This window comes from Lepisosteus oculatus, chromosome 5, assembly GCF_040954835.1.
Source record: "Lepisosteus oculatus isolate fLepOcu1 chromosome 5, fLepOcu1.hap2, whole genome shotgun sequence".
NCBI lineage: Eukaryota > Metazoa > Chordata > Actinopteri > Semionotiformes > Lepisosteidae > Lepisosteus > Lepisosteus oculatus.
This window is the reverse complement of record NC_090700.1, coordinates 40,806,130-40,818,333: the sequence shown is the minus strand read 5'-3', so window position 1 is coordinate 40,818,333 and position 12,204 is coordinate 40,806,130. Positions and strand designations below refer to the sequence as shown.

Sequence of the window (12,204 nt, the reverse complement as noted above, 5' to 3'; positions counted from 1 at the left end):
GTCATCATTGTGCAGTGAGACTCCTGTAATGAAGAGCTCTCCAGTCCTTTTCTTACCCTTTGATCCCTTTTAACACACAGTGTTCCCAGTGCATACACACCGCAAATTGTGGCTAATGCTTAGAACTGTGAGTAAATGTAAGTAATAAAACTTTTGTACAAATATTTAGCTTTTTAATCAAATTACAAAAAAGACATTTTCAAATCAGAAAAAATAAACAAGAAATATATATTTACACAGCTCTGAAAAGACAAAACTTAACACAAGATAAGATTTTGGCAGAAACAAGAAGCTTAAGAGCTTCACAACTGGGCCAAACTGTTCCATGTAAGTGATGAAAGTGGCTGCCTGTTTCCTCCTGTAGTTACAAAGAAGTGAAACTGCACACCTCGCCCTGATCCGAGCGGGGCACCGCCGCCCTTGTTTTCTAAATTCACACAAACGTGGCGGCACAGCACAGTCCTCTCTCCCAACTCCCACCACTATTCGCGACCAGGGTTCTCAGCAAAAACACGCCAAGACACCGCCAAGGAGAATTCAAACCCAAATGCCATCACACAGCAGTTGAATAAAAATACAACTGCAGCAGCACTGCAAGAACTGTTGCTGATGGAGAAAGCTGTGCCTTGTAAGCTTCGGCGCCGAGGGACACCCGTGTGCTGTGAGGACACACCACTAAGTTAAAGCTCTGAGAAAGAATGCCGGGCTGCTCCCCAGGGGTTTCCTCAGTAGCATTTCATGTGCAAAAACAAAATTACTGAAACCTGAACTCCGTTTCTTTTTAAAGGGGCTACAAATGAGTGATGTGCTTTATTTAGATAAAAAGGGGTTTTATCAATCATTTCTGGGGGCATGTTTAACCCTTCTTCAGTAACGCAACATGATGGAGGTTGTTTCCTAACACCAGGACTGGGGATGGGCGAAGTGCTGCCTCTCACCCCACTGCTCCCTGTCCTTGGCTCAGCGGGCCCTGCGGCAGGAGTGCCGTCGAGGTCTCTGGCTCTCAGTTTCGTGCCTGGCCTTACTTCTTTCTCCGCACTTTTGGCTTCTTCACGGGTCGCAGGTAAGGGTTGTCGATCACATTCTCCTCACTAGCCTTCACCGTGGGCAGAGCGCCTCCCTGTGGCAGCACTGAGTTTTCCTTGTCTGCCCCTGACTCGTCCTGTCGCAGAAAAGTTTAAACGGGAGTTTAAAACAAAGGAATCTTTTAGCGTTCTGTTAATGCAACAGTTCTAATATACATAAAGAATGACTTGGATGTTTTTAGAGAATTACATTTCTGCAAAGACTTCTGGATACTGTTATTTTTTTGCGGGTCCTGTCACTTAACACTGCGTAGCCTTGAAGTGCAGATAGTGGACACGTAGGACATGTATGAAACGCAAACTGGCACAGACACTCACATTGCTGATATTGACGGAGGCGTTCTCGTTGTCCGTCTGCTCATCCTGTTCGGAGGAGTCTGTCTCTTCCAGCTGCTGCAGCTCCAGTTCGGAGGGGAGCAGGGCATTCAGGTAGGGGATGGAGCTGGGCCGGGCAGCGATCACTACACCGAGGTAGAGAGGTGGCATTACCACTCCACAGCACAGATTAACACACACGGAGGTGGACTACTTGCCCTGACCACAGTAACTGAAGAAAGACCCCTACTTGTCTATCAGCGTGATACACTCTATATAGACGTTTACAGTACATATTCACATCAACAGCAGGTGCTGAATGTGTCTAAGTATAGCATCTCAAATTGAATAAGAACAATATCAATCAAGGCCTTAGGGTATTTATTCTACATATAAACATGCATGTTCACATAGATGCTCACTTAGAAAAGTGCACAGATCCTATAACTTGAACAGACCCAGCAGCTTAAAACCAGGAGCTGTGAGGCTGCCACTGATGATATCCTTGGAACTACAGTAGGCACTTACAGGGGAAGGTGGAAATGTCATCCTTGAAGAGGCTCTGCGTCTCTCCGGTCTTGGCCATGAAGCGCGTGAGAGCACGTTCCACATCCCGACGCTGTGATGCTGCCTTCTCCCGTACCACCTGGTAATCCGACACCGGCTCCCGGAAAGTCTGCACACATGCAAGACAGAAAGAGCAACAGCGTTGTTACACACACAGGAGAGGACGGGAACGAGAGTCCGGATCCCCCACACTCGCCACCACCCCAGGTTTTACAGAACTCTGCTCATCAGCTTCTGAAACCCCCGGAGGTAGGTTAGTGTTACTGGGATTCCTGCACTTGTGAGTGTGAAATGAAGTGGGAACTTTTCAGGATGACAACCTGGGACCTCTCTCTCAGCAAACGCATCTGGTCTGCATTGCCTTGTGCCGGTGTGCTCTGGCCCAGGAACTCACCGGTGTCTTGATGTAAGTATGGGGGTCGGGGAAGTCAGGGAAGTAGCCAGGGATGTGGGACGGATGCAAACGTTTCTGCCCGGCTGTCAGCGCCTTGGGGATGACCGGAGGATTCGTCACAGGAGCTGCCAAGACGAAAGAAGAAGGCCACGCATTAATGCACAGCAAAAGCCAAAATAACACGAGACTGGAGTAGGAACACAACAGCAAACGAAAGATTAAGACCCTGCATTGCTGAGGGGCTGGAAAACCTATTTTTTTTGCAAAGATGATAAGTATGAACTCTACAACTTTCAGTGTGCTTGTACAATAACATCAGAACCAACAAAATGTTTTTGGTGTAACTGAATTAAGCACCCAGCAAAGGAAATGCCCAAGCTCTCCGCAATGTGGTTTAGTTCGCCTCACACCAGGCGATTACTATCTTGACTGGGCGCTCCTGGTCTCCCCTGGCCCGCCCTCTCGCCCCCAGGCACTCACGTGCAGTGATGACCATCCTCTGCGACCGCTTGGCGTAGATGGGCAGCGTGTCCACGTTGAAGCCTGTGGCATAAGAACGCAGATAAAGGACAGGTCAGCCTCAAGGTTCAAATTGTTCGACAGCCTTCTGAAACTGAACTTTCACACAGTCAGGTGCAAAATGACCAACATTAATAGAATTCTAACATTCAAAAATAGCCATTAGAAGAAAACAACATAACAAAAGTTACAGATAAGAGGAGGCCATTTGTCCCACTTAGCCAGTTAGTAGCAAATTAATCCACAGATCATCCAGACGTTTCTTGAAAGAAGCAAGGGCACTGGCTTCAACAACATGGCTGGGCAGCTTGTTCCAGACTGACTCAGAATCCTGCTCCAGACATTCACAGTGTTTCTCAGATCCACTGACTGTGACCCAGATAATTACTCATGAGCACAAGGCTGAAGTATATGTAAATTCGCACATCCTTGCACTGCAGCGTTCATCCAGAATTCAATTTCTTGCATTTATATAGCGTCTTTCACCCAAACTGTTGAGGTAAGGGAGAGGAGCTCACTTGGTTTTCATGACACACAGTGTTAAAACACCAGGTGGGTAGCTGCGTCAGCATGCGTAGGCTGCAAAGGAACAAGTAATAGGTTTATTCCATGCTGAAAAAAAGAAGAAAGAGAACACAACTTTTCGGTCGTGGAGCCTTCTTCAGGTGTGAGAGAGACAGGGCAGTAGGCAAAGGTAAAGTAGCGGGAGAACAAAGGTTGGGAGGGAGGAGGAGTGAGAGGCGGGAGCAGGGGACAGAAAGAGAGGCCAATCAAGAGGTGTGAAGTCAGAATGGGTGCAGAGAGGTGTGAAATGAAACTTCCAATGAATGGAGAAAATTTAAAAGAACAGTAATCTGTCGTTAAGGGAAGGGAGAATGTGTGATCCTAACTGCAGAATAATTTTAGTTTCGGTGGTCTTTCTGATGTATGAGTTCTGAAAACCGTCTTTGAGAACACAGACGGAGAGATTAGTGTGGTCGTGGCCGTCAGAGGTGAAATGAGAAACAATGGGCTTGGAGAGATCTTTAATCTTCACAGCCCTGACGTGTTCTCTGAAGCGGTCTCCGAGTCTCCTTCCTGTTTCTCCAATGTAGATGGCTGGGCATTTACTGCATGAGATACAGTAAATAAGGTTGCTGGAGGTACAAGATGCTGTCTGGGTGATCCGGAATTGTCCTGAGGGGCCTTGAATGAGTGTGGTGGTGGCTGTGTACTTGCAGGTGATACAGCGAACTCTGTTGCAAGGGAAAGTGCCTGGTGTGGATGGTTGTTGAGGGCGGTCAAGGGAGCTGTGAACAAGGAGGTTACGCAGATTAGGTGGTCGGCGATATGAGATGATAGGGCGATCAGAAAAGAGGGCCCCAATGGAGGGATCATCCTGTAGGATGGAAAAGTTCTGGTTAATGGTCCTGGGGATAGGAAGTGTGTTAGGGTGGTAAGGAAGCACCAAGGGAAGGCGGTTGTTACGGCAGGAGTTCCTGATCGGGTTGATGGTCCGGGGGGTGTTTTTGGCTCGGGCAAGGGCCCTGTCAATCACACTGCTGGGATATCCTCTGTTGATAAAAAATGAGTACATTTCGAGGGCTTGGTTCTCGAAGTCGATGTCGTCGCTGCATAGTCGTCGTAACCTAAGGAACTGTGAAAAAGGAAGAGAGTTTTTAGTGTGGTTGGGGTGAAATGAGCTGTACAGGAGGTAGCTGTGTGAATCCGTGGGTTTGTAATAAACTGAAGTGGACAGTCGGGGGTAGTTGATAGACAAGTGGATGTCTAGAAACGGAAGAGTGGTGGAAGATATGCTAACCGTATATTTGAGGGACGGGTGGAAGTTGGTGAAGTGGTGCAGGAAGAACTCAAGCTGATCGTTGGAGCATGTGGCGGCACCGACGCATCAAACCAGCGGACAAAGGAGGTGCTGTTGTGGTGTGGCGTAAGGATCTATATATCTTTGAAGCCTCTAGACAACTAACTGACACTTCTGCCTACCTCCCTCTCCAACAGGACCCTACCACTGACTACCAAAAGGAAGTGGTATCCACCATTTCCCTTCTTATCAGCAGTAACGAGCTCCCCCAGGAGGCGAACCGGCTCATCACGGAACATCCACAGGTATCTCAATTTTACCTCCTCCCCAAAATCCACAAACCGGACACCCCTGGACGCCCCATCGTATCAGCATGTAACTGTCCAACTACTTACATCTCAGCCTTTCTCGACAGCCTCATGAGACCGCTGGTTGAAGATCTTCCCTCATACATCAAAGACACCAACCACGCGCTCCAACTTTTCAATGATTTCCAATTTCAGGGTACCGAATGCCACATTTTTACCATGGACATCACATCTCTGTACACCGTCATTCCCCATAATGACGGCCTTACAGCACTTAAGCACACACTGGACAAACGCACAGTGCTTGATCCACCCACCCGTACCCTGGTACGCCTTGCAGAATTGGTCCTCACACTGAACGCATTCTCTTTCAATAATCTTTTTTACCAACAGGTCAGTGGAGTTGCCATGGGCACCAGAATGGGACCCAGCTATGCCAACATTTTTGTCGGCTGGGTAGAAGAACGCTTCTTCGCCTCCTACACTGGCTATGTCCCTGACCTCTACAAACGATATATTGATGACTGCGTCGGTGCCGCCACATGCTCCAACGATCAGCTTGAGTTCTTCCTGCACCACTTCACCAACTTCCACCCGTCCCTCAAATATACGGTTAGCATATCTTCCACCACTCTTCCGTTTCTAGACATCCACTTGTCTATCAACTACCCCCGACTGTCCACTTCAGTTTATTACAAACCCACGGATTCACACAGCTACCTCCTGTACAGCTCATTTCACCCCAACCACACTAAAAACTCTCTTCCTTTTTCACAGTTCCTTAGGTTACGACGACTATGCAGCGACGACATCGACTTCGAGAACCAAGCCCTCGAAATGTACTCATTTTTTATCAACAGAGGATATCCCAGCAGTGTGATTGACAGGGCCCTTGCCCGAGCCAAAAACACCCCCCGGACCATCAACCCGATCAGGAACTCCCGCCGTAACAACCGCCTTCCCTTGGTGCTTCCTTACCACCCTAACACACTTCCTATCCCCAGGACCATTAACCAGAACTTTTCCATCCTACAGGATGATCCCTCCATTGGGGCCCTCTTTTCTGATCGCCCTATCATCTCATATCGCCGACCACCTAATCTGCGTAACCTCCTTGTTCACAGCTCCCTTGACCGCCCTCAACAACCATCCACACCAGGCACTTTCCCTTGCAACAGAGCTCGCTGTATCACCTGCAAGTACACAGCCACCACCACACTCATTCAAGGCCCCTCAGGACAATTCCGGATCACCCAGACAGCATCTTGTACCTCCAGCAACCTTATTTACTGTATCTCATGCAGTAAATGCCCAGCCATCTACATTGGAGAAACAGGAAGGAGACTCGGAGACCGCTTCAGAGAACACGTCAGGGCTGTGAAGATTAAAGATCTCTCCAAGCCCATTGTTTCTCATTTCACCTCTGACGGCCACGACCACACTAATCTCTCCGTCTGTGTTCTCAAAGACGGTTTTCAGAACTCATACATCAGAAAGACCACCGAAACCAAAATTATTCTGCAGTCAGGATCACACATTCTCCCTTCCCTTAACGACAGATTACTGTTCTTTTAAATTTTCTCCATTCATTGGAAGTTTCATTTCACACCCCTCTGCACCCATTCTGACTTCACACCTCTTGATTGGCCTCTCTTTCTGTCCCCTGCTCCCGCCTCTCACTCCTCCTCCCTCCCAACCTTTGTTCTCCCGCTACTTTACCTTTGCCTACTGCCCTGTCTCTCTCACACCTGAAGAAGGCTCCACGGCCGAAAAGTTGTGTTCTCTTTCTTCTTTTTTTCAGCATGGAATAAACCTATTACTTGTTCCGTTAAAACACCAGGCAGTTCACAATGGTTAGAGAACAAAGTGTCAGGGAGGAGTCAGCAATCAATCTGGAGCCAGTCACCCTCCCCAATGGGTCTCTTCAGGTGAGCAAAACCATTGTCACTACCTCTACACCCCCCTGACCTGCGTCTGTCCCCTTCCCCGGGCCTTACCCATTTCCACAAGAGTGACCACCACATCCGACAGTGTGGGCTGCGTCCTGGCAGTGTGCTCGCAGTACGCCCTGGCACAGCGGCCCACTTCCGAGATATCTGCTCAGAGACAGAGAGAGAGACACTCCCATCAGCTCCCCCTGCAGCAGTAAAGTCCAAGAAGAGCGCTGGCACCAGCATTCTTCAACCATTCATCCTGAAGAGCTCTATTTCCACTCACACCCTGCTAAAGAAAGGCAACTAGGAATTTCAAGCAAGAATGAAAAACAAACTAAAAAAGTTTTCCCTTGTCCCTCATTGCACATCTGAATTTACCAGAAGCAGAACAAATTAATCTTTCAGGGGTACTATTTTCTTTACTTGTAATTTTAGCTAGGGATTTTCAGGGTTTGAACAAGCTCTCATAGAAAAGCATGTAACCCAATGCTTGGGCAGACCTGGGGTGCAGAGCTTAAATAAACAGCTCCCTCACACAGAACCACAAGAGTTTTGTTGTAAAAAGCACAAGGAGAATCAGAAGGGTGTTTCCCTGATTTACATACAGCTCTGGATCATCTCCGTCAAAGACTCCACAGCAGCCTTCTCTGCGGCTTCGAACCCGGACTCTGTCAGCAGCGAGCTGACCACCACCTGCAGGGTGCGCCGCCGAGCGAGGTAGTAGTTCTCCGCGGGGCTGGTGGAGGTCTTGCCCCCGGAGGAGCGCTGGGGAGACAGATGGGGGATCATTCACAAACTGGACTGAGGACACTGATCCTGCACGCTTTACTTCTGTCACCCTGTCTGAGGCCGAACGCCCCACTTGGAGCAGGAGTGTACAATAACCATGCTCCCAGTCTCCCAGCTGCTCCAGGGCACTGGCTGATTACCAGGTGCACCTCCACACAGCTGGCTTCACTCATGCTCACCTGCGACTCACTGGTGAAGAAGAAATCACACCTATTGCTCCCTGGCTGTGCTAATCTTGGGAACCGTTTTTATTTTGGCCAAACTCACACTCCTCTGATGTACAGGCTGGCCCTGGTCCAACTCACGAGACCATTTTATTCAACTCTGAGAGAAACTCACATGCTCTGTAAATACACAAAAATCTCCCACATCCACAAACAGAAACAATAATCTCAGTAAAATTATACCCAATTTATATTCTTCTTTTTAAAGTTAGTTTTTCTGTCAATGAAAATAATTGAGTGACATCTGAAATGAGAATATCTTCTTCTAATGTAGCTGTTTTTTTCCATTTCAATTTCAATAAAACAACTTGTTAGTGGGGCCAGCAGGGGGCGCTCACCCTGCAGTCCATGTGGGTCCTAATGCCGCAGTATAGTGACGGGGACGCTATACTGTAAACAGGAGCCGTCCTTCGGATGAGACGTAAAACCGAGGTCTTGACTCTCTGTGGTCATTTAAAATCCCAGGGCGCTTCTCGAAAAGAGTAGGGGTGTAACCCCGGTGTCCTGGCTAAACTTCCCATTGGCCCTTACCAGTCATGACCTCCTAATAATCCCCATCTATGAATTGGCTACATTACTCTGCTCTCCTCCCCACTGATAGCTGATGTGTGGTGAGCGTTCTGGCGCACTATGGCTGCTGTCGCATCATCCAGGTGGATGCTGCACATTGGTGGTGGTGGAGGGGAGTCCCCGTTACCTGTAAAGCACTTTGAGTGGAGTGTCCAGAAAAAGCGCTATATAAGTGTAAGCAATTATTAATTATTATTATTATTATTATTATTATTAACTTGCAATTCTTAATTGCAAAATGCTACACTCCGGAAGAATCCTGCCATCCACACTTAAATGGCCGGCATGTGGAGACAGACCCTTATTTTAAATATCTGGGTACATACATTGTTGGTAAACTAAACCTCTCAGACAGCACGGCGTATGTTTTTAAAAAGGCCCTGACTTCTCATGAGAAGGTTCAGGAGCTCTTCTGTAAACAGACTCGCTCTAGAGCTGGTAGAGTGTGCTCTCTCGTATCATCTCCACTTGTTAATAAACAGGATTATAAACATGGGCAGCAAAATCAATGGTCAGAAACAGACCACGCTGAACCACATGTATACCAGAAGTGTTTACAGGAAAGCAATGTTAATAGTAAATGATACCTCAGATCCACTACATTTACAATTTGAAAAATTAGCATTTGGAAGACATTCTAGAGTATCAAGACACATTTAAGTCATTCATTCTGAGTGCTCTTACTCTTTTAAATCTCATTAATCCCACAGCATTGCATTGACAGCATGTAATAATAATAATAATAATAATTGCTTACACTTATATAGCGCTTTTCTGGACACTCCACTCAAAGCGCTTTACAGGTAATGGGGACTCCCCTCCACCACCACCAATGTGCAGCATCCACCTGGATGATGCGACGGCAGCCATAGTGCGCCAGAACGCTCACCACACATCAGCTATCAGTGGGGAGGACAGCAGAGTAATGTAGCCAATTCATAGAAGGGGATTATTAGGAGGCCATGATTGGTAAGGGCCAATTGGAAATTTGGCCAGGACACCGGGGTTACACCCCTACTCTTTTCGAGAAGCACCCTGGGATTTTTAATGACCACAGAGAGTCAGGACCTCGGTTTTACGTCTCATCCGAAGGACGGCGCCTGTTTACAGTATAGTGTCCCCATCACTATACTGGGGCATTAGGACCCACATGGACCACAGGGTGAGCGCCCCCTGCTGGCCCCACTAACACCTCTTCCAGCAGCAAACTTAGTTTTTCCCAGGAGGTCTCCCATCCAGGTACTGACCAGGCTCACACCTGCTTAGCTTCAGTGGGTTGCCAGTTGTGAGTTGCAGGGTGATATGGCTGCTGGCGATACAGTACATGCCTGCAGCTTGAATCTTATGTTTTTGTCATGTATTATAACACTGTGCACATCTGTAAAATCCACGGAATGTACTCTGTTAATACAGTGTTGTGATTATTGTTGTTTCACTGAGGCCAACGGAAATTTTCCACTGTATGTGGACAATCATATAGATTCTCATTTGAAATCATATTTCCGCTTTAACCCTGGGATATCTCATACAATTACATGTTCAGGCTAGCAAAAGTACTGTTGCATTACTGCATACAAATTTTACTTGTATTCACACAAAAAAAGTACGGTTCTATGTTTCATTTTCACAAACTTTTTTTTTTACATTTCTAGCAGCGTTAGAAACAAATCTTACAAAAAGCAGCCAATGAGTGAGAAGCTTTCCATGCCTCCGCCAATCATCGCAGCTAGTAGGTGGGACATACAGAAATGCTAACAACGGCGACCCAGCGCGCGAGCGCTGAGCTAAGCTCCCCGTCCAGAGCAAAGCGATTCCACGCTGTAGTGTAAACGGTCCAGGCTCACATATAACAAGCATTTCTCACGATTTTTCTTTTTAAATGAAGTCCTACTCGCATAATTTATTATACTTACCGTCACGGAGCCCAACGATCCACTGCCCACAACATTAGGATCCGCCATCTTCAGGGCAGACTGGCCACAGTGCGCATGCACGGCTGTCGAAAGGGAGGCTGGGAGAAGTTTATTCCCTTGTGAAAGCAGCCCTTATCCTTGCGAATCTAAATAAAACACGTAGGTGGAAGTACCTGTCGGTCTCGTATCCCGTAAGAATAAAAGTGTTATTGACGTGGAGACCTGCTTGTTTCCTGTATGGGACAGACACTCCAGTGGCTCAATTCAGCATTTCCAATGACACGTGACGTGCATGTCCTTAAGATCACACTCGTGCAAGAGGTGTAAAGAGCACACAGGGAGATGATGATAATAATAATAATAATAATAATAATAATAATAATAATAATAATAATAATAATAATAATAAATAAATAACTTCTGAATAAATAAATTCTGGACACTCCATTCAAAGTGCTTTACAGGTAATGGGGACTCCCCTCCACCACCACCACTGTGCAGCATTAACAAGGACTTCCCTTAACGACAGATTACTGTTCTTTTAAATTTTCTCCATTCATTGGAAGTTTCATTTCACACCTCTCTGCACCCATTCTGACTTCACACCTCTTGATTGGCCTCTCTTTCTGTCCCCTGCTCCCGCCTCTCACTCCTCCTCCCTCCCAACCTTTGTTCTCCCGCTACTTTACCTTTGCCTACTGCCCTGTCTCTCTCACACCTGAAGAAGGCTCCACGGCCGAAACGTTGTGTTCTCTTTCTTCTTTTTTTCAGCATGGAATAAACCTATTACTTGTTCATTAACAAGGATGATGCAAACTCCACACTTATAGGTGGCTGTGGCTGGAATCAAACCTGAGCTTCTGGAGACATCAGTTATGACTTCAGGTTTCAAAGTTAATAGATGCCAGAAGATGGAAAATATGTAGAGGCCATATAAACACAGAAAAGACCATGCAGCTCATAACATGACAAAATAAATGATAACGCATATCAACACATCTGCCTTGACACTGAGAACACATTTCAATTGCAAAGCTGAGAAGATGAATATAAAAAGGTCTGCGATGCGGTTGCTGCCGACACGCTCAGAGAGGAAGCCGGGGCGGTCTGCCAGCGGCATGGGTGCGAGAGTGAGCGTGCTCAGTGTGGTTTCGCACTCAGGTGCTCAGCTGGGGTCAGGCTGGTGCCAGGAAGCGCAGTGGCGCAGTATGTCTGTCAGTGTCACAGGCCGCCATACGGAGCTGCTCTGTCGCTCTCTGACTCAGCAATGCCTCTCCATGCACACAGACGGGTTTACAGCACAGAGAGAAGCTGTACAGCAAGCTGCTCGCTTTGGTAAGTGCTGTAGGGCCCAGTTCTGCTACAGCATGTTCCATCATTCGTTAGGCGACTGATGTGAAGGAGCTGCATAACAAGTTTTCTGCTACTGAATTTTTACCTTGTCAAAGGTAATCAAATAGCAAATATAAGAAATAAACACTAACATATAGAGCTGCTCTGTAAAAAACGTTCTTCATTTTCACTGATGGAGCCGTGGAAGAGCAAGAGGATGCTGTCTCCCACCCTCACGCTGGAGTGTGGGCGTGCTGTCTCCCACCCTCACGCTGGAGTGTGTGCGAGCTGTCTCACTCTGTGGTGCTGGATTGTGTGTTTGCTGTCTCACACTTGGGCTGGAGTGAGTCCATGCTATCTCACACCATCCCGCTTGGGTGTGCGCGTGCTGGAGTGTGCTGGAGGGCATCTCAACTCCCTTCTGCTGGAGTGATAAAGCCCAAGATGCAAAGA

General features: G+C 47.3%; 1 protein-coding gene across 1 annotated transcript; it reads right to left on the bottom strand.

The window, feature by feature from the left end:
- Positions 1-151: 151 nt before the first annotated feature.
- taf8 (TAF8 RNA polymerase II, TATA box binding protein (TBP)-associated factor) lies at positions 152-10,568 on the bottom strand. The gene is made up of 8 exons (XM_006628482.3): positions 10,420-10,568; positions 7,529-7,688; positions 6,987-7,085; positions 2,842-2,904; positions 2,362-2,486; positions 1,929-2,076; positions 1,404-1,546; positions 152-1,162 (listed from the first exon to the last, which is right to left on the bottom strand). The coding sequence occupies exons 1-8, from the start codon at positions 10,465-10,467 to the stop codon at positions 1,022-1,024; spliced, it is 927 nt and encodes a 308-aa protein (XP_006628545.1). The 5' UTR covers positions 10,468-10,568; the 3' UTR covers positions 152-1,021.
- Between the last annotated feature and the right edge of the window lie 1,636 nt (positions 10,569-12,204).